General features: G+C 33.1%; 2 protein-coding genes across 2 annotated transcripts; one reads left to right on the forward strand and one right to left on the reverse strand.

The window, feature by feature from the left end:
• Positions 1 to 374: 374 nt before the first annotated feature.
• On the reverse strand, positions 375 to 13,631 carry LOC115695866 (alpha-humulene synthase). Its single transcript, XM_061117606.1, has 7 exons — positions 13,396 to 13,631; positions 13,018 to 13,267; positions 12,559 to 12,934; positions 11,771 to 11,989; positions 2,273 to 2,411; positions 1,929 to 2,177; positions 375 to 829 (listed from the first exon to the last, which is right to left on the reverse strand). The coding sequence occupies exons 1-7, from the start codon at positions 13,555 to 13,557 to the stop codon at positions 533 to 535; spliced, it is 1,692 nt and encodes a 563-aa protein (XP_060973589.1). The 5' UTR covers positions 13,558 to 13,631; the 3' UTR covers positions 375 to 532.
• Positions 3,703 to 11,575, forward strand: LOC133038936 (uncharacterized). Its single transcript, XM_061117609.1, has 2 exons — positions 3,703 to 4,654; positions 11,312 to 11,575. Coding segments are annotated over exons 1-2 (471 nt in total). The 5' UTR covers positions 3,703 to 4,185; the 3' UTR covers positions 11,314 to 11,575.
• Positions 13,632 to 23,790: the final 10,159 nt, after the last annotated feature.

Here is a 23,790-nt window from a genome sequence, read left to right on the forward strand (position 1 = left end):
CCCATAACATAATTGGCACTTAATTTTGTATCACACTTTATAATAGTATATATATATTATACATATGTGTCCACATAGAATTTTAATCCAACAAAAATTACACTCATTATCAACGTAGTACTTAGTACGTACTATATACATATACACAATATAAATATCGAATCATTAAATAATACCATATATCAACATTTTCTTTATATGAAATATCAAATATTGTCTCCTATTTTAGATTTATTTTCTTCAGGATATAACAGCTGAATTAAACACATTTATTAAAATTATACTTAACCAGATAATATTTACAATAATAATTTAGTTTAGTCCCAACAACTACATAAAGATTTGATCACCATAATAAAAAATTTAAAAACAAATTGTAATAATTAACTAATTTTATCAATAGTAAAGAGAAGATACAAGTTTATTAAACCATAAAAGTACTGATTCATTAAAAAACATAATAGTATTCAGTTGTCACAATATAATGGACAGATTAAGTAATTTAGTTAAGTATTATATAATGGTTTTTAATTTATAATGGGATTGAATCTATAAGCAAAGCAGCAATGCTTTCTTTGAGCACTTTTCCAACATTTGTGTATTGATCATCGCCCTCTTTGTAAAGAAGATCTACTGTTTTTGTAAAATTAAGAACACGAACTAAGATAGGAAAAGGCACAACAGTTGGCCTAATAAAGTCTTCATTAATTTCTTTCCAGTGGGTGTCCACTCTTTTATTAAGTTCTTTAATTGCCTCTTCCTCTGATACCCCATATTGTTTCATGTAACAATCCACTGTAGATGGTATGTGATTTCTCTTTTGCTCAAACTATATACATAAAAAAAAGACACAATATTATTTCATGTTTATTATTTTAGAAAATATATAGACATGTGAGTTATCATCATATAAAAAATCATTTACTCTAATTAAATTAAATAATAGTCATTTTAAAAGATATTGATCTTGTTAGGCACGTTGAGATTGGACATACAATCTCAGTGGTTAAAACATGTCAAGAATTTGACCTGTCTCAACTGATTTCAAAAGGACTATTGAGATAGGTTGGGAAATTTCAATGGACTTTTTTTTTTGAATAAAAAATAAAAAATCCATTGAAATTTCCCAACCTATCTCAATAGTCCTTAGACCATCTCCAATAATATATGTAAAATTTGAGTTATATTTAGCACAAAAAGTAGTTTTAAATCAACTTTTACTAATATGCTTTAATGCATAATTGTAAATCTTGATGCAAAATTTAATATGTCATTTAATGTTCACTTAATAATTTATTAAGAATATAAAATAATAATAATACAAAAATAAATATAAAATTTAATAATAAAATAATAATAATAATAATAATAATAATAATAATAATAATAATAATAATACAAGTCATTTAATATGCAAATGAGCACGTTAACTAAAATAAAATAATAAAATACTAAAAATGACATACTGGTTAATATAAAAGCATAACATTTATTGTGATTTTTGTTTTAATTTTTTTCTGGTGTAATTTGAATATGGAAAACAGATTGGGGGATATGGTGGTGGTGGTGGTGGTGGTGGTGGGTGATGGTGTTGGTGGCGGGTTATAAGAAGATAAAAATGTTTTTTTGTAATGATTTTTGTATATGTTATATTAATTTATTAATTTTATTTAATTTGAAAATGATTAATAAGTTTTTAAGTTTTGGTAAATATAACTACATTGGCCAATGTTTGAGTGATCATTGTTGCGTAGGTAAAATAAGGGTATAACGGAGTTTTGTAGACAATACCTTAAAAATGCTAACATAATAATACTTTAAAGGGTTTTTCTACCGAAATTTGAGGTTCAAGGATTAATTACAAGTGAATTGAGAGTTCGGAAGATTTAACCGCAAATCACTCTTTAATAAATTATATATATATATACCTTGCGAGAACCAATATCATCCATGAACCTAGCAAGGAGAGTGGAAGCTGAAACAATTTTAGGGTCTTTGGAGAGCCAATTTAGAGTTTCATGTGTTACAATATCATGCATTCCTACATAACTTGTGGCTATCAACAAAACGTAACCACAAGAAACATATGAAACTCTCAAATGCTCATCCAACCTTGGCAAATATCCTTCACTCAACCATCGAGCTTCTTCAAAATAAGCTCCAATAATTCTTTTCATCTGTACAATTAGTAATTAACCATGCATAATTCTATATTTATATTATAAAATTTTGTGAATAAGGTATATATATGTATATATGAATATATATATACCTCTTCTTTTGCATACTCAAGTTTGTATAATTCTTCCTTTTTAAGCTCCTTTTCAAATTCTTCATAAGAATCCAACATTGCCTTATAATATGTCTTTAAATATTCTGGCTCAAGTTTATCCATACAAGTTATGTCCCACCTGACAAATACATATATAAATATATTTATACATATATGCATATGCTAGATATATATTATAACAAGTATTATTACTAAAAAAAATACTAATAGTGTTCAATATCATCTAAATGCATCATATTGTCAACCCATAAATTTTATTTAGGGGGCCGAATATTAAGAACAAAATTTTCAAAGGGCATAATTATCAAATTGGTATAAAAAAAAGTACTAAATTGCAACATATAAAACGAGATAAATATTAAAATTAGCGTATAAAGGACTGAATTGAAAAATATACACTAAGTAAATAATAAAAAGAGAATTTTGCACTTGATACCTTATTTTTGATCTAATTGTTAAAAATGACTTGTTCAAGTATCAATAATATTTTATTTGTTTAAGTATGTTTCAATATACCCTCATTTATACATTTCTCTCTCTCTCTCTCTCTCTCTCTCTCTCTCTCTCTCTTAAAAAAATATAATTGTGATCTACTAGATCTTCAATGTGAACATAATATAATTGTGATCTACTAGATCTTCAATGTGAACATTTTAAAATGTAAAAAAGTATATATTTTTTCGTTATTTTTCAGAAAAAACCATTCGATTATTAATATAGTGATTAGTTACTGTTTTATAATTTTTTAAATCTTAATCAGTTAACATGAATTTTAGAATTATATTAATTGAATTATATTATATTTTATGATAACTAATTAGCTTTCAAAATAACAAAAAAGTATATAAAATGGTAGCAATTGTTATATTAAATGGTAACTCATTAGTTTCAAAAAATAATTTTTAAGGTTACCTAAATGTGTTTTAAATTATAATCTACCATAATATAACTGAAAAATAATTAACTAATTACTAAGATATATACAAATAAATTTTAAAGGTAACCAAAATATATCTCAAATTATATGATATAAAAATAACTTATTTGTTTTTTATCAACACTATTAGTAACCAAAAAACTACTTTTAAAAATGCAAGAAAAGAAAAAAAAAATATGAAAAACGTCAGATTTGGCTAACGTAGTAATAGTAGTAACGTTATTATTGTAAATTAAATGCGAAATGTATATTATTGTAAACTTCCCTAAAAAAACACATTCAAGTGTCATGCATTAACTCCAAGGCCTACCTTGTGCTAAGATGAGCTAGGCCTACGCCTAGGACCCACTCAGCTGAGGAGGCTCTTAAAAAAATTTTCCTTTTAAAAAATATTACATATTCTTAAACACTAAGGCCAAATAATTAACTTTTTGAGGAAATTATAAATATTACGGGTTTTATATTTTTTTTTTGTGTAAAAATGGCTTCTTTTTTTTTTTCAAAAAGGTTATCTTATGAAAAAATTAAAAAAAAAAGTTGAAAAATATAAGAAAATCAAATAAAGGTAACTAAGTACCCTTATAGTACATGGTATTGGGTTGCAGAGAAAAATGACTTCTACTCAGTACGAAGTGCATATAATCTGCTCCAAAGTTTGAAGCATCCTTCGATTTTGTCAGAAACTAATGAAATTTGGAAGACTTTATGGTCACTAAAAGTGCTTCCCAAAGCTAAAGATCTTGTTTGGAGGGCGGCTTCTAACTGTCTTGCCACCAAAGTCAATCTCTGTATTAAGAAGGCTTTGGTTGAAAATACATGTCCTTTGTGTGGAGTGTTTGCTGAAACCGAATTGCACATATTGGTTTCCTGCAATTTTGCCTGGGCTTGCTGGGAGTTTGCTGGTTTGGCTGCTGCAAGTCGAGAAGCCTCTTCTCTCGGACATTGGCTGGTCGATATGTTTAGTCGTCTGCAAGCTGATCTCCACGACAGCATCGTGATGTTGTGTTGGGCCCTTTGGTGTGCTAGAAATGACCTCATATGGCAGCAGCGATCCCGTAGCGTGAAGGACATGGTTACATTTGCTAATTTGAGTCTTGATCAATGGTTCAAAGCTCAAGGTAAGGGTAATATCCCCTCGTTGTCTCCTCTCAAAGATGGAGATGGTTCGGAGCTTTGGTTAAAGCCGAGTGTAGGTATCAAACTCAATGTCGATGCAGCCATTTTCGAACGCTCTTCCAAGCATGGTTTCGGGTGTGTTGTCCGAAATGCAGATGGTACTTTGATTGCTGCCTTTGCTGGTGTGAAACCTGGCAAAGTTTCTCCTGAATTGGCCGAAATAATGGGCATAAGGGAAGCTTTGAGTTGGCTGAAAAATCACTCCTACACCCAGGCCATTGTTGAGACAGATAGCCTCGTTTGTGCATGTAAAGACCACATATGATTAATACCTTAAATTATTAAATAATTAGGGTTCATGTATGAGATTATATTATTATTAATAAATAATACGATTATGGGAATTTATTTGAGTTCATATATATTTATTATGTTATTTATGTAATTTCTTAATTTCTGTGATTGTGTACGGAAGCTGTGGAAGCGACGTTGGGCCTATAGAGAGTCGCATTTTATATGGTTTAGAATATTTTTCGGGATATCATTGTTAAGTCTTAGCGGTGTTGGTATTTTCGGGGTTTGGAAAATGACTAATTTACCCTTGGGATGTTTTAGTTATTTCTTTTATTGGAGAGGGGCAAGAAGGTCTTTTACAAGACTTCTTTTGTCTTATTCTAGTTATTATTTGGCTGTGAATAGGTTAGTGAAGGAATTAAAATAAGAAAAAGAAAAAAAAGAAGAAGAAAGAAAGCTTTGCTTAAGCTTGAAGAAAGGAAGGAAAGATAGAAATCTCTCTCTCTCTCTCTCTTTCGATTCTCTTGGGCAGCAGCTGGGAATTTGATTTGTGTAATTGAATCAGAGGATATTAGTTGTGATTGAAAGCTTTGTTTAAGGGCCCTATAAAACGTCGAGCTGCACTTCCACTCAGGCTGACCGGCACACTTGAGCAAGGAACGAGGTAAAGGAAAAGCAAAGCTGGAGGAACAGTGAGGTGGAACTCGGCATGATTGTACATATCGCGGCAGTGCAACCTGGAGGGTTTCGGTTTATTAGTATTTTGGAGTCTGTATTTTGAGAATGCTTGTCCGCTAAATTTTAAAAAAAAATATGTATATGTACATATTAGTAAAACACTTTTAACAAGTATTTTGATACTTGGGATCCCGATCCATATAATTATTAATATATTAATTATAAAAATTAGACTTCGGATTTTACTATTATAAAATACGGGCGTTACAGTTTGGTATCAGAGCCACTGGGTTGTCCACTGAAGACCGTCAAGATATGTACAATTAAGGCCAGTGTTGAGTTTAACTCACGGTTCCGTAAGCTTTATTTCTTTTGCAAACTATTTTAAGATATGTTGTGTTGTATATATGATTAAATAAGATGTTTTAAATTTTAATCGCGGTCTTGAAAGTATTTTGACCACTGTCTGACCTACGTGCCTTGTGGGTTCGCAGGCTAAGTCCTAAATAATGGACGACCAGCGAAACGTTAGAAGGCAGGGTGAATTGGTTGAGACCGGAGGTGGTCGGGGTGGTAGAAATCCCCAAAACCCCCGTGGGCGCGGTAGAGGCCGCGGTCGAGTCCCGAGAGGTGGACAGGAGAATCCACCTCAGGCCCCTGTTGATTGGGAACAAAGGTTTGCTGAGATGCAAACTAGAATTGAGCAACAAGAAGAAGAGATCCGACGACTCAGGCAACGGGATGCTCCTGTTGAGCCTCCCCCGCAACCGCCTGCTGTGGCTCCTGCAGTTCCCGCAGCCCCTGTGGTTGACTGTTATTGAGAAAATATTGAATTTTATGGGAGTAGCTGGAAATGATAGGGTGGCATGTGCCACGTTCCAATTTCAGGAGGATGCCCTGATTTGGTGGGAAATGGTATCCCTCACCAGAGATGTGACCAGAATGACCTGGGAAGAGTTCCGGGAATTGTTCAATGCCAAGTATTACAACGAGGCGGTCCGCAGTGCAGAGCGGAAGGAATTTGTTGAGTTGGTACAAGGCGAGGGTATGTCAGTGACCGAATATACCACCAAGTTTGATCGCTTGGCCAAGTTGGCCTCCGGAATCGTACCAACAGATTTCAGCAAGAAAGAAAAGTATTTGGCTGGGCTGAATGCCAAAATCAGACATGACCTGGTTATTACAACAAATGATACCACAACCTATGCAGAAATGGTTGATAAGGCTCTTCGAGCTGAAGGAGCAGTTAAATTCTTACAAGAAACCCGAGAGTCTTCTGGTGTTGGTGGGATTACTACTCTCCCTATGTCGGGTCCTGAAAAAGAGAGTGGGGGTTCTACCCTTGAACAGAGGAAAAGAACTTTTCCATCTTCGGGAAGTTCAGGGCAAGGAAAAAGGTTTCGAGGAAACCAGAATAGAGGAGGACGTCAGACTTATTCTTATCCTGAGTGCCCGCGTTGCAAGAAGCATCATCCCGGGGTTTGTAACCGGAGAGCCTGTTTTCAGTGTGGTTCGGTGGGACATCTCAGGAAAGACTGTCCTCAGTTGAGGAAAGAGGAACCGAAGCCCGAGGTCAAACCTGTACCTGCACCTGCTCGTGTCTTTGCTATAACTCAGGCAGATGCCGCGCCGGTCCTTCGCAGTTACAGTCGCCTTCTAATCAATGGTTTTGCTTATACTGTTTTATTTGATTCGGGTGCTACTCGGTCTTATGTGTCATCAAGACTCCTTGATCAGTTTGATAGACCTAGCGATATTCTTGAGACGGGGTTTGGAACCCTGTTGCCTAATGGAGAACTATTTATTTCAAGAAAATGGATTAGGTCAGTAATAATTAGAATTGAAGATAGAGAATTGAGTGCTGATCTCGTGGAGTTACCATTGGCCGAATTCGATATTATACTTGGTATGGACTTTTTGTCCAAATACTCTGCTAGTATTGATTGTAAACGGAAAATGGTGACTTTTGAACCGGAAAATGAGGAACCTTTTGTTTTTGTTGGTTCGGTCCAAGGTTCTCGTGTTCCAAGAATCTCAGCGTTGAAAGCTAGGGATTTGTTACGAGATGGATGTGTTGGATTCCTGGCAGTGGTAGTAGATTCCAGTAAATCTGTGTTACTTGGACCTGAAGAAGTTAAAGTGGTTAAGGAATTCCTGGATGTGTTTCCAGAGGAATTGCCCGGATTACCACCTCAGCGGGAAATAGATTTTATTATTGATCTAATTCCTGGAGCAGAACCTGTTTCAAAGGCACCCTATCGAATGGCACCTGCTGAATTAAAAGAACTGAAGATACAACTCCAAGAGATGTTGGATCTAGGGTTCACTCGGCCTAGTGTGTCACCTTGGGGAGCCCCTGTGCTTTTTGTGAAAAAGAAAGATGGAACTCTTCGGATGTGTATTGATTATCGGGAGCTGAATAAGTTAACCATTAAGAATAAATATCCTCTGCCCAGAATTGATGATTTATTTGACCAACTCCAGGGGAAGACAGTATTCTCAAAGATTGACTTGAGGTCTGGATATCACCAATTGAGAATTCGAGAAGAGGATATCCCGAAGACAGCTTTCCGAACCAGATACGGTCACTATGAATTCCTGGTTATGTCTTTTGGGTTAACAAATGCACCGGCAGCTTTTATGGATCTCATGAATAGGGTATTCAAGGATTTCCTCGATAATTTTGTAATAGTATTTATCGATGATATTCTTGTGTACTCTCGGTCAGAAGCAGAGCATGAACAACATCTTCGAATGGTTCTGCAGCGGCTTAGAGATCATAAACTTTATGCAAAGTTCAAAAAGTGTGAGTTCTGGCTGTCACAAGTGTCTTTTCTAGGGCATATTGTTGGAAAAGACAGAATTATGGTTGATCCAGGGAAGATTGAAGCGGTGAAGAATTGGCCTAGACCTAAAACAGTCACTGAAATTCGAAGCTTTCTCGGTTTAGCGGGTTATTATCGGCGTTTTGTGGAAGGATTTTCCAAAATTGTGATGCCGTTATCCGAGTTAACTAGGAAAAATCAGCGATTTATATGGTCAGATAAGTGTGAAAAGAGTTTTCAAGAGCTGAAGCAACGATTGATTACAGCTCCTGTCCTGGCCTTGCCATCTGATCAAGAAAAGTTTGTGGTGTATTGGGACGCTTCAAGGCAGGGTTTAGGCTGTGTGTTAATGCAAGCAGATAAAGTCATAGCTTATGCTTCTCGACAATTGAAAGATTATGAGCAGCGCTACCCAACTCACGACCTAGAACTTGCAGCAGTGGTGTTCGCCTTGAAAATTTTGCGACATTACTTGTATGGTGAAAGGTGTGAGATCTATACTGACCACAAGAGTCTCAAGTATTTCTTTACTCAGAAAGATTTGAATATGAGACAGAGAAGGTGGTTAGAATTGGTGAAAGACTATGACTGTGAAATCTTGTATCATCCTGGAAAGGCAAATGTTGTGGCAGATGCCTTAAGTAGAAAAGGACCTGATCAGATAGCTAATATGGTCATGATTTCCTCTCAGCTAGCCTCGGAAATGACTAGGGCGAACATTGAGTTGGTGACTGAGAAATTATTTAATCTGACACTTCAGTCAGATTTGTTGGAAAGAATCAGAATGGCTCAGTTAGAAGATTCAGAATTGGTAAAAATTCGAGAAGATGTCTTAGCAGGCAAAGCTAAGGACTTCTCCATTTCTGACAATGGGATGCTGTTGTTTAAAGCACGGGTGTGTGTCCCTGATTTCAGTGAGCTTAAAAAGGAAATTTTAGAAGAAGCTCATACTACCCCTTACTCATTACATCCAGGAACCACCAAAATGTATCAGGATTTGAAGCCCTTTTTCTGGTGGTATGGGATGAAGAGGGATGTAGTGGACTATGTCACTAAATGCTTAACCTGTCAGCAAATCAAAGCTGAGCATCAACGACCGGCGGGGTTACTTCAGCCATTAACACTTCCAGAATGGAAGTGGGAAGACATTGCCATGGACTTTGTGGTTGGCTTGCCTAGAACCACAGGAATGTATGACTCAGTTTGGGTTGTGGTGGATCGTTTTACAAAGTCAGCACATTTCTTACCTGTTAAGGTAACCTATTCAGTGGATCAGTATGCTGATTTGTACGTGAAAGAAATTGTCCGTCTTCATGGAGTACCGAAGTCAATTGTTTCAGATAGGGATCCTAAATTTACCTCAAAGTTTTGGATGAGTTTGCAAAAGGCTATGGGAACTAATTTGAAATTCAAGACGCCTTTCATCCTCAAACAGATGGGCAATCTGAACGAACCATCCAGATACTTGAAGACTTGTTACGAGCTTGTGTTATGGATTTTGGAGGGTCATGGAGTAAGTATTTGCCTCTGATTGAATTCTCCTATAATAATAGCTATCAAAGTACCATAGGAATGGCTCCCTATGAGCTGCTCTATGGAAGAAAATGTCGTTCCCCAATTCATTGGGACGAAACAGGAGAACGGAAATACTTGGGCCCTGAATTAGTCCAGAAGACAAATGAAGCAATAGACAAGATCAAAGCCCGAATGCTTGCTTCTCAAAGCAGGCAGAAAAGTTATGCAGATCCCAAGCGACGGGATGTTACATTCCAACCTAGTGATCATGTTTTTCTACGAGTATCCCCGATGAAGGGAATCAGACGCTTTGGGAAGAAAGGTAAATTGAGCCCTAGGTTTATTGGCCCTTTTGAAATTTTGGAAAAAGTTGGGCAAGTTGCTTATAGGTTAGCCTTACCTCCAGCATTATCAACAGTGCACAATGTGTTTCATGTTTCCATGCTGAGGAAGTACGTGTCTGATCCAATGCACGTTCTGAGTTTCGAATCATTGGAATTGCAACCTGACTTATCATATGACGAACAACCAAAGGCAAATTCGGATAAAAGGAAAAGGTTCTCCGAACCAAAACCATATCATTAGTCAAGGTACTCTGGAGAAATAGTAAAGTGGAAGAAGCCACTTGGGAACTTGAATCTGATATGAGGACTCAGCATCCTGAATTGTTCAGGTAGATTTCGGGGGCGAAATCCTTTTAACGGGGGATAATTGTAAAGACCGCATATGATTAATACCTTAAATTATTAAATAATTAGGGTTCATGTATGAGATTATATTATTATTAATAAATAATACGATTATGGGAATTTATTTGAGTTCATATATATTTATTATGTTATTTATGTAATTTCTTAATTTCTGTGATTGTGTACGGAAGCTGTGGAAGCGACGTTGGGCCTATAGAGAGTCGCATTTTATATGGTTTAGAATATTTTTCGGGATATCATTGTTAAGTCTTAGCGGTGTTGGTATTTTCGGGGTTTGGAAAATGACTAATTTACCCTTGGGATGTTTTAGTTATTTCTTTTATTGGAGAGGGGCAAGAAGGTCTTTTACAAGACTTCTTTTGTCTTATTCTACTTATTATTTGGCTGTGAATAGGTTAGTGAAGGAATTAAAATAAGAAAAAGAAAAAAAAGAAGAAGAAAGAAAGCTTTGCTTAAGCTTGAAGAAAGGAAGGAAAGATAGAAATCTCTCTCTCTCTCTCTCTCTTTCGATTCTCTTGGGCAGCAGCTGGGAATTTGATTTGTGTAATTGAATCAGAGGAAATTAGTTGTGATTGAAAGCTTTGTTTAAGGGCCCTATAAAACGTCGAGCTGCACTTCCACTCAGGCTGACCGGCACACTTGAGCAAGGAACGAGGTAAAGGAAAAGCAAAGCTGGAGGAACAGTGAGGTGGAACTCGGCATGATTGTACATATCGCGGCAGTGCAACCTGGAGGGTTTCGGTTTATTAGTATTTTGGAGTCTGTATTTTGAGAATGCTTGTCCGCTAAATTTAAAAAAAAATATGTATATGTACATATTAGTAAAACACTTTTAACAAGTATTTTGATACTCGGGATCCCGATCCATATAATTATTAATATATTAATTATAAAAATTAGACTTCGGATTTTACTATTATAAAATACGGGCGTTACAGTGCAGAAGCCATTCGTAGTGCAGAGGTGTTTGTTTCTTCTTTCGGTTCAGTGGTGCAAGATTGCAAGAAGATCCTTGAGAGTTTGTTTAATGTTTCGCTTTTGTTTGTTAAGCGTTCTGCGAATTGTGCTGCGCACTTTGTTGCCCGGCACTCTATTTCTTTAGCTGAACGTATGTTTTCTATTAATAGTGTTCCTACGGAATTGATGTCTATTCTTACGAGCGATTGCTCGATTTAATAAAGAACACTTTTTCAAAAAAAAAAAAAAATACCCTTATAGTAACCAAAAGAGTAAGTAATTACCATAAAAGAATAACCAGATAACTTATGCTGTTTTTTTTTCCATATCTTTTAACTTCTTTCTAAAAATTTCCTATAAAATAGCAATGGAATTAATATTTAAAAAGATTATAATATTTCATTATTAGAAATAATATATATGATGGATGATGAGTTGATCAGACCTTTGCATTGCTTTTGTAAGAAGCTCAAGCTCATCAATAGTACCATATGCATCATAAATATCATCAGTGATTGAGGCTAATGCAATGACTTTGGTTAGAAGTTTTCTTGCTCGAGAGTATTTGGGTTCATAATATACACCCAATATCCAAAAATACTGTTCCACCATCCTATCTCTTGCAAAAGGAAATTTCTTTGCAAACTCATGCTCTTTCCACCACCTAATAATTAATTAACAACAATCTAATTAAATTAATAACAAAAAGTACAAAAGTAATGATATCCTGAATCATTTACAAATTCCACGCACAATTATATATGTGACAAATTTTTTTAGGTTAATTAGAATTTTTGCCCCTCAAACTTTGACATTATGCTTCTTAAATGTTAAAAATCTCATTGAATTATTGAGATTATTGAATTTAAGGATTTCTGTGTAATTTTGGTAAGGAAAGTCTAACATAGATGAAAGTTTAATAGACATGATTTGATACATGTCAAAATTTGAAGCGGTGATTTGGTAGATATCAAACTTTGGGGAGCATAATTTAATACATGGACAATTATATAATTAGTAAAATTGAATGAAATTGGACAAAAGTCCTTAAATCAACCAATCATAATAATTTAGGGAGAATTTTTAACGGTTAAAAAAATTCAGGAAGGATAATTTAGTATATGTCAAAGTTCACAAGGTAAAAATTCTAATTAGTTTTTTTTAATCAATTGAATTAAAATATGCTAATATAACCAAAATTAAACAAATATATATATTTATGTATATATGTACCTCATAATTTCACTAAGTTCCTTTTTGTGGAAACATTGAAGTAGATTGAAATCTAACTTTGCAAGCTCTAGCAATACTTTGTTATGAGAGGCATCCTTTTCATAGATTGAGATGTAAAACCTAGCATGAAGCCTCTCTATGGTCTTTCTTAGAGGCCTATGCAAGGCTATGGATATTTGATGTGATAATGGATGATCTTTACTATTTGCCACAATAGCCTTAAGGTGAGTGGTTGTGAAAGCAAGTGCTTCATCTAGTATGCTTTCTCCAACATAACTCAAGTGCGAAGCCTCATACAAGCTAAGCAAACCTGGAACATCAGTTATTAGGCTTCCTTTAAAGTTACCTTTCTCGTCTTTGAATTTTTCAAATATACCTGCATATTTAATATAATATATAAAATATTGTCATCACAACATATAGAATGTAATATATATTTGAAATTAATAATTAGCTTACTTGATGAAACATTAAATCCATGTTGTCTTAATAATCTAAAGCAAAGAGAAGCATCATGTAGATCATGATGATTTTGATGATGAGTGCCGATACTTAATTGTTCCAATAATTTCTCGATTTTACTTTCAAAATGATGTGATAATCCCAAACGTTGGAGATTGTCAATCAACTTCAATTGATCATGATTTGAAGATAATATCTCTTTCTTTACAACTTGTATTAATTCTTCAATTCTTTCTTGTTTGCAAACCTAAGTTAATAATTTGCATAAAGTAGTTAACCAATTAAATATTGTTATTATTAATTAAAACATGCATATGCACATATTTATTATGATTATAATATATATATATATATGTAGTATTTGATGTTACGTACCAAGTCTTGTTCTGAAACATTGTAATGGAGGAATCGATCGCCCCAAATAGAAGGGTGAAAATTTGTTGTTGGACGAGCAATAATTTTGTCACTTAATTGAGATGAAGCTAAGACTTGAATATTTGACATTATTAATATATTTAGGTTTTTTTCTTTTTTCATTCTTTCTTTTTTTTTTTTTTTTTGAACAAAATATTTAGGTTTGGTTTTGGGTGATCAAGAAAATAGTTTGTTTGTGGAAGCAAAATGATATTTATATATATAGTACCAATATAAGAAGTAGTTGAGGTGGTAAGTTTATGCAATTATTAGCAAAGAGACAAATTTTTATCAATAACAATCAGTTAAAATAATAACTTGCAATCCAAATGGGTAATTTTCCTTGGAGACACGACTGGAATTGGAATTAAAAGAACAAAAATAATTAATCGCTTAATTCCCAGATCGTTTGACGAAAAAATTAAAAAAATAGAAGAAAATTTTGATTTTTCATACTTACAATTGGCCCATAATTAAAAAATAAATTAAAGTTTCACACCCTCTAAAATTAGTGTCTATCTTTGCATAGATTCCAAAATCACCCATTCAAATAATTATCTACTACTTTACTTATTTTATGATAAATTCAATACAATATGATTGAAAAATTATGTTGCTTATATTTTTTAAAAATATTATATATTATATTTACAAGTCCTATATAATAAGGGGTACATTAATAGTGTAAAAAGTTTAGGCTGTTAGACTATATATATAGTGTATATAATATAGCATATACAATGATATGAAATGCGGAAAATAAACTTTAATCATATCAATAATATATGCAATGAAAGGATCGATGTACCTCCAGCCATTGATCTTTGAGCTTCAATCCCTGCGATAGCTTCGGTATTGGAGTTCGGGCTTCCTCGCTCTCTCAACTCTCTTTAGATGGAATTTGCTGAATGGATTCAGAATGAGTGAGGAGCTCGGGGACCGAGACCCTATATTTATAGGTGAGATACTCCATCAGTATCTGCGCCACATTAATTGTCAGAATATTTTGACAATTAATTCAGGAAATCAAATCAGGTAATGAATATAGAAATCTGACCATATATAGAATATTACATAATTGATTTTGTCCAAATTCAATGAATATAAAATATTCATTTATCAGAAAATCAATTATTTATTTATTTCCTTAAATAGAAAATTATTTCCTTAATTAGAAAATAATTTCCATATATAAAATATTCTAATATTCTCCCACTTGGTCAGCATTTAAACTAAAATATTCAAACCCAACGTTCCTCATTATATAATAAACATACGAATCATAGCGACATGTCCTCATTATGAATCGAGTATTATCTTCCATGTATTACAATACATTTATTATATAACAATGTACTTTATGTGGCAATGTACTTAAGTGAATAAACCCTAAACCTTATGTTTATTCAGGTCCTCTGAAATTTTTCTCAAATGTAAAATTAAGATGCGCATAAATATGAGAAAATAAAAATAAGAGTTTCATTAATAATAACTTTATTTGTACAAATTACATAAGGGAACCAAGTCCCATGTTCTCTACATGATCCTTGAATTTATGAGGTGGCAAGCCTTTTGTCATAGGATCGGCAATCATCAATTCAATGCTAATGTGTTGAATGACCACTTTATTTTCCTTAACACGTTCTCTAATAGCTAAGTACTTAATGTCGATGTGCTTGCTTCGACTTCCACTTTTGTTGTTCTTAGCCATGAAAACAGCAGCTGAATTGTCACAGAACATCTTTAGCGGCCTTGCAATGGAATCAACCACTCTAAGGCCTGAAATGAAACTCTTTAGCCATACACCATGTGATGTAGCCTCAAAACAAGAAACGAACTCAGCCTCCATAGTAGAAGTAGCAGTCAAAGTTTGTTTGTTACTCCTCCAGGACACAGCTCCACCAGCAAACATAAACACGTAACCAGATGTAGATTTACGTGAATCAAAGTGCAACCAAATAAATGCGAGTCCGAGTAGCCAACTACTTCTAGATTGTCAGTTCGTTTGAACATCAGTTTGTAATCCTTAGTACCCTGAAGATACCTCATTACTTTCTTTGCAGCTTTCCAGTGGTCTATCCCCGGGTTACTCTGAAATCTTCCTAACATTCCGACAGAATAAGCAATGTCGGGTCTTGTGCACACCTGAGCATACATTAGGCTTCCAACAGCAGAAGCATAAGGAATGTTCTTCATTTGTTCTCTTTCAAAATCATTCTTTGGGCACTGGCTCAAATTTAATTTATCACCCTTCATAATTGGTGCAACGCTCGGTGAACAATCTTTCATATGAAATCTTTCTAAAACTCTGTTGATGTAGGCTTCTTGAGATAAACCTAAGATACCTCGGTATCTATCTCTATGAATCTTAATGCCTATGACATAGGATGCTTCACCCATGTCTTTCATCTCAAAGTTCTTTGAAAGAAATTGTTTCACTTCACGTAGCAACCCTTTATCATTGGATGCAAGAAGAATATCGTCCACATATAAAACAAGAAAACAAATTTTACTCCCACTTTCCTTCAGGTATATGCATTGATCCATGACATTCTCTTCAAATCCAAAGGAAGAGATGACATCATGAAATTTTAAATACCATTGGCGGGATGCTTGTTTTAATCCATAGATGGACTTCGAGCTTGCATACCAAATCCCGACCTTCACTAGAGGAGAATCCTTCGGTTGTTTCATGTATACCTCCTCCTCTAGATCACCATTCGAAAAGCAAGCTTTTACATCCATCTCGCTCCAGCTCTAAATCAAACTGAGCAACTAATGCCAAGATGACTCTGAGGAAATCTTTCTTTGATACAGAGAAAAAGTCTCCGTATAGTCAATTCCTTCCTCTTGAGTGAATCCTTTAGCAACAAGTCTCGCTTTGTACCTCTCAGTGTTGCCTAATGAGTCTTTCTTAGTTTTATAGACCCATTTACAGCCAATGGCTCTCGCCCCATTAGGCAACTTTACAAGTTCCCGTACTCTGTTGCACCTCATAGAATTCATTTCATCATCCATAGCATTGTACCACAATTTTGATTCTCTACTGTTCATAGCTTGTAAAAACGTTTCTGGATCATTTCCAATTCCAATATCAGATTCTAATAAATACACAACATAGTCTTTATAAATCCTTGGTTTGATAGGTCTAGTAGATCTTCTTAAGACTTCACCAACGGGCTCTTGTGGAGCGGAAGCGGAGTTCAAGCGGGTTGTTCAACGGTTGCGGTGCAACTCTTGAACATTTTGATCTACTGGATTATCATTACCAACTTGTGGATCTTCAGTGATTGGTAATGGTTGTTCAACATTCGTTTGAACTATAGGAGTGTTAACCATTATCAATCTTGCTTTTGAAGTGGAAGGTTCTGAAGGATCTTTCTCAGGACCTAAGTCCTTTGATTGATCACTCCCACTGATCAAGGCATTCTCAAGAAATTTTGCATTCCTTGATTCCACAATTCTTGTGCTATGAGATGGACAATAAAACTTGTAACCTTTAGACTTTTCAAATACGTACCCTATAAAGAATCCGCTTATGGTCCTTGGGTCCAATTTCTTCTCTTGTGGATTATATATTCGACTTCGCATGGACATCCCCAAATGCGTACATGATTCAAACTTGGTTTCCAACCTTTCCATAATTCAAAAGGAGTTTTTGAGACTGCCTTTGTTGGAACTCGGTTTAATATGTACACGGATGTCTTTAATGCTTCAGTCCACAAGGATTTAGGAAGGTTAGAGTTGCTACTAAGCATACTCCGCACCATGTCCATTAATGTTCGGTTTCTTCTTTCTGCAACACCATTTTGCTCGGGTGTACCAGGCAAGGTGTAATGGGCAACAATCCCATTTTCTTCAAGAAACTTCGCAAATGCACCAGGTGCTTGTCCATCTTCTGTGTATCTACCATAATACTCACCTCCTCTATCTGATCTCACTATCTTAATTTGCTTGTTGCATTGTTTCTCTACTTCAGCTTTAAATATCTTAAAGACATCTAATGCTTCACTTTTATTATGAAGTAAGTAGATATACATGTAGCGTGAGTAATCATCTATGAATGAGATGAAGTATTTCTGACCATGTGACTCCATATCTGGACTACATATATCAGTATGTATGATTTCTAATATTTCAGAACTCCTATGGACACCCAGTTTTGACAGACTTGGAGGTTTGCTTTCCCTTAATGCAATCCACACAAGTATCAAAGTCGCAAAATCTAAGGTATTGAGTACCCCATCTTTTACCAACCTTTTAATTCTATCAATGGAGATATGTCCCAATCTCCGTGCCACAATGTACAGAATCCTCTTTCATAACACATCTCTTAGTGCCAGCGTGAACATGCATAACATTATTAGTGGTATTATTTTGTAAATTAAGGCAGTAAAGACCATCAGACAAAATACCATTTCCAACACATTCAGATTTATAATATAAATTGAAATATTTGTCTGAAAATGTAAAGGAAAAACCAAAGGGTATAAGTCTTGAAACTGAAATCAAGTTTCTAGAGAAACTTGGTACATAAAAGGTCTTTTCTAACTTTAAAACAAAACCATTACTTAAAACTAAATTGCATGTTCCAATAGCTTCCACATGTGAGCCCATCTTGTTTCCAGATAAGATGCTTTGCTCACTTGCCACTGGCTTCCTTAGATTTTGAATATCCTGCAAGGAATTTGTTATGTGAATTGTTGAACCGAATCAATCCACCATGTGTTAAGATTAACATTAGCCATATTAGATTCATAACATACTAAGGAAATTGGATTACCTTTGTCATCCATCCATTTCTTGAACTGGCTGCACTCCCTTTTAGCATGTCCCTTTTGTTTACAAAAGAAACATTTGATGGAATCTTTCTTTATGGCAACCTTGGGAGCCATGGGCTTTTTCCCTTTGTTCTTCTTGAATGGCTTGCGTTTCTTAGGTTGAGTGGTCAGGTGAACACTTTCTCCTTGCTCCTGTAGGAGCCTGGCTTCCTCTTGAACACACATGGTCATCAATTCATTGATAGTCCATTTTTCTTTATGTGTGTTGTAGGAAATTTTGAAAGGCCCATACTGTGGAGGAAGATTGTGAAGGATGTAATGAACCAGGAAGGTATCAGGAATGATAACGTCGAGTTTCTTCAAATGAGCAGTGATGTCCCTCATTTTAGAAATGTGTTCTCGAACTCCTTTAACACCGGTGAGTTTTGTGGACGAGAACTCTTGAATGAGGTTGATGAACAAGGATTTATCTGAAGTGTCAAACTGCTCATCCATAACTTTGATAAAGTCTTTCACCTTCTCAGGTGGCTCCACCGATCCACGCATTCCCATAGGAATTCTGGACATAATGAACATGATGCAAAGACGATTAGATTGCTCCCACTTTTCACGTAGTGCAATCTCGGCAGCAGGTGCTAGTATCGATGATAGCAAATGGTTCATCTTTCCTTATTGCATAATCCATGTCAAAGGCAAGCAAGGTGGAGAAGAACTCGTTCCTTCCAGATTTTGAAGTTGTCACTCCTAAGCTCAGGGATTTCACTAGTGATTTCAGCATATTTAGAGGTGGATGAAATAGCTGCAAGAATAGGATTACAAAAATTTAGATGTTAAAAGAATTGAGGCTTTAATGAATTCATGTTTTACCAATGTAGAAACATGATGAAGATGAAAATTTTATTAAATCTAAAATTGCCTGTGGGCTAAATTTTAAATCTAATAAAATTAGATGAACTTTATGATAGATTTAATGAAGTATTTAATTTAGAAATAATGGAGGAATGAAATCTATCTTTAATGAAATTTGTGATAACACTATTAATTCAAATCCTCATAACTCCCTGTGGGGTAAATTAAGAGAATTTAACTTAATATATTATCCTAATTAATTATAAAAATATAATAAAATCCCTGTGGGGTAAAATTATTATATCCAAATAATTAATTACAAGTTTTGTCCATTAAGGTGACTTTTAATTAATATATAATTTTATATAATTAAAGATGCTGTGGCTACTCCCTAATTATAAAAAATTATATTTTCACTTTAGACATTAGGTATTGGGCTCTACCTAAAAGTAATTTCGTTATTAACATAATAGACAATCACTGAGATTAGTGCTCCTAGTGTGGTCGTCCGAAGATCATTAAAAACCGTTCTAGATATGAGCATTTGTCCCAAGTTCATGTTTTCTTATGTCAAACCACAAAACTACTTACGTTTTATTCATATTTTATTCATTTTATAAAGTTTTATGAATATTTTATGAATAATTTTGTGAAGTTTTATGAAACTTAATTGCTAAATAAAATATTCAACCTATCTTAATGTTTGAATATTTCTATATATATCTAGCACTATAAAAGGAATTTATGAATAGCATTTAAATCATACATATCTAAAGTAATTGCATTAAACATAAATTTATCAAATAATTACAAAATAATACAATTAATGTATGATAATTAATTAAATGCAAATTCCTTAATATGAAATTAATGGCAGATTTTTCAAAATTAATTTAGACAATAAATTGCATAAATTTGGTAATATATAATTAAATGCACAAATTAGCACAATTTTTACATGCCTAAATAAATCATGTAATAAATTACCAAATTTAAACAAATTTCCATTTTCAATTTATACTATATATATGTATTAAACAAAAATGGAAAATTAACTAAATGCAATTTATTGACTAAATTAACACTGAAATGGGAAAATAATTAATATTCCAAATAAATAAAAATTTATAAAAAAAATTCGGAATTTTTTCCCTTTTTTTTTTTTTTTTTTTTTTTTTGAAAAATCCATACCGCCAAACGACATGTCGTTTTTGCAAAAAGCAAAACGACACGTCGTTTTTCCAAAATTTGAAGGGCTGAAAATGAATGCAAGAAAACGACACGTCGTTTTCCCTAACAGAAAAACGACACGTCGTTTTACTCAATGCAAAATTTGAGGCATAAACTATAAACGACATGTCGTTTTCCACAATGTGAAAAACGACATGTCGTTTTTCAACAACGACAGCTAAACTGAAGGCTTTCAAACGACACGTCGTTTTTGACAAACGACACGTCGTTTTGGGGCAAACGACACGTAGTTTTTGGGAAAACGACACGTCGTTTTTGGAAAACTACACGTCGTTTTTGGGCAAACGACACGTCGTTTTTTGGCAAACGACATGTCGTTTGCGTCGTCTTCTTCACCCAAACCGGTCGAATTTGACCCGTTTTTCTGCACGCGGGTCCGTCGAACCCGACCCAAACCCGATCGGAAATTGCGTTTCCGACGACCAAATTGCGTGTTTTCAAATCTAAAATGTTCTAAATCAAATAATAAAGAGATCCACATAGATTTTATGCACGAAAACACGAAAAAATATATACTTTAATATCACGAAACTAATCGGGTCCGAAAAAGTTTTAACTGAAAATTTTTTTTTCCATCTTTAAGTTTTTCAATGGATTTTCAGTGCTTAGATCGATCTATAATACTATACGAATATATAGTAATGTATATAGAATTCAAAATAAACACCGAAAAATGAAAAAAGGAAAAAACAAAACCATGGACCGATCGTGATTATATATACGCATGTATATATATATATGCATGTATATATCACATAATAAAAAAATGAATATTATGATTATTATTATGTGACAAAACATATATATAATATACGATATATATATATAAACATATATACATATAAAATATATATATATACACGTACGAGTATGAAATTATGAATGAGTATATAATATATATGTATATATGAACAATATGAAAGATATATATATATATATGTACTGATGAAAATGTATATATAATATAAATGGTATGAATATAAATATATATATACAGAACCGAAACAAATATGTATATATGAACAGTATATGTATGTATATATATATATGAAACTCAAATAAAATCAAGGCAGAGATAAATCCGCTCTGATACCAACTGTTAGACTATATATATAGTGTATATAATATAGCATATACAATGATATGAAATGCGGAAAATAAACTTTAATCATATCAATAATATATGCAATGAAAGGATCGATGTACCTCCAGCCATTGATCTTTGAGCTTCAATCCCTGCGATAGCTTCGGTATTGGAGTTCGGGCTTCCTCGCTCTCTCAACTCTCTTTAGATGGAATTTGCTGAATGGATTCAGAATGAGTGAGGAGCTCGGGGACCGAGACCCTATATTTATAGGTGAGATACTCCATCGATTCGCGCCACATTAATTGTCAGAATATTTTGACAATTAATTCAGGAAATCAAATCAGGTAATGAATATAGAAATCTGACCATATATAGAATATTACATAATTGATTTTGTCCAAATTCAATGAATATAAAATATTCATTTATCAGAAAATCAATTATTTATTTATTTCCTTAAATAGAAAATTATTTCCTTAATTAGAAAATAATTTCCATATATAAAATATTCTAATATAGGCTAATTAGCAATTTTTTTCCCCAAACTTTGACATATATACTAAATCATACTCCTTGAACTTTTTTGGCCGTTAAAAATTTCTCCTGAACTTTTTTGGCCGTTAAAAATTCCCCCTGAACTATTGAGATTGTTAAATTTTATGGACTTTTGTCTAATTTCATTCAATTTTACTATTTCAGTGATTGTTTATGTACCAAATCATGCTCCCCAGACTTTGATATCTCTAAATTATGCCCCTCAAATTTTGATATGTACTAAATTATGCCCCCTGAATTTTCATTCATGTTAGATTTTTTTTACTAAAATTAAACAAAAGTCCTTAAATTTAACAATCTTAATAGTTCAGGGAGAATTTTTAATGGCCAAAAAAAATTCAAAGAGCATGATTTAGTACATGTCAAAATTCAGGGGAGGAATTACTAATTAGCCAAAAGTTTAATAGAATAAAATACTAATTATACTTTTTCTATCAGGAAAAATTTGATGTAATTCAACATAAGATTTTAGTAAATTTTCAATTAACTTCATAGGTTTTTTTATTTAATTATCAATACCAGTTTAGATTTGAACTTCATATAAATAAATGCTACTTAACCTTTTTAAAAAGGTCAAATTTTATTTAGATATCATATTACCACCGGGAGCACTTCTAATAGCTAATGTAAAATAACTATAGGTAAAAATTTAGGTGAAGTTGTTAGGAGTAATTTTAGCTTTGTAATCTAAATGAAATAGAGTTACTCCCCTATTTCCCCAATAGTCTGGTTTTATATATTATGGGTTTAGCAATTAATATTACTTAATTACTCTAGATCATCTATATAAACTAGCCAAAATTTTGTCAACTAAAGAATGCACATACTGTAATTTTGTGTCTTTGTTTGAGTACACCAAACTCAAACATGCTAAAAGGCGTACCTACCTAGTATCTTTTTATATGTTAATATCGTTATTGGTTCAACTAAATGTCGAGTCTCATATAGTTTGATGTGTAATAACTTTTAGAGAGTATCGTCAAGGGCGAAGCCAGGATGAGAAATTAGGAGGAGTCAAACTATATTATAAATTTAGGTAATAAATATTTGAGAAATACTTTATTAAATGAGATATTTGCGGTAAAATTTCTTAACATTTGTATTACACATGATCCTAATAAAAAAAGTAGTAGCAAAAATAATTTACCTTACGATTTCTTCACTAAAAAAAGCTTTTATTTATTTAACTAAAGAAAAACTTATTTCATTTTTCTATTCAAATTTATATATTTTTAATTAAAAAAATGATAAGTAATAGTTATTTAATACATGGTCTAATAATATGTCGATATGTGTTTTTGAGTTAGCATTTAATTAAGGGTATAACTATAGCAAAATGATATCGTAAGATAAGATAGTTTTGTCACTATTTTTTAATAGGATCATATGTGTACTGCAAATGTTATGGGAGTTTCATTGCAAATATCTTAACTAAATTCATAATTAAAATTAAAATACAGAACGTCTTTCTTGCATATCACAAACGTTACCGATAAGTGAATTTATACTAAAATTTTTGGCAATTTTTCTTTCAATATATATTAGCAAATAATTACTTAAAAATTTATTCTATCTTGTTGGAGAAGGTAGTCTTCACTACATTTGTAGTTGAAAAAGATGACTGTGTGGTAGCTATAAAAACTGAAAGGGTAAAAGTAAGAATTATCACTTTATATATAATTGAGAAAATCTAAAATGACATATCTTGCAAAGTAAACTAATATTATTAAAGAAAAATAAATGTCTTAAAAGATAAAAAAACAAAAATAGATTTTTGTAAAATTAAATAAATAAAAGTAAATATAAAACATATCATATTTATAATTTTAGTTT

The sequence above is a fragment of the Cannabis sativa genome, chromosome 6, assembly GCF_029168945.1.
Source record: "Cannabis sativa cultivar Pink pepper isolate KNU-18-1 chromosome 6, ASM2916894v1, whole genome shotgun sequence".
Classification (NCBI taxonomy): Eukaryota; Viridiplantae; Streptophyta; class Magnoliopsida; order Rosales; family Cannabaceae; genus Cannabis; species Cannabis sativa.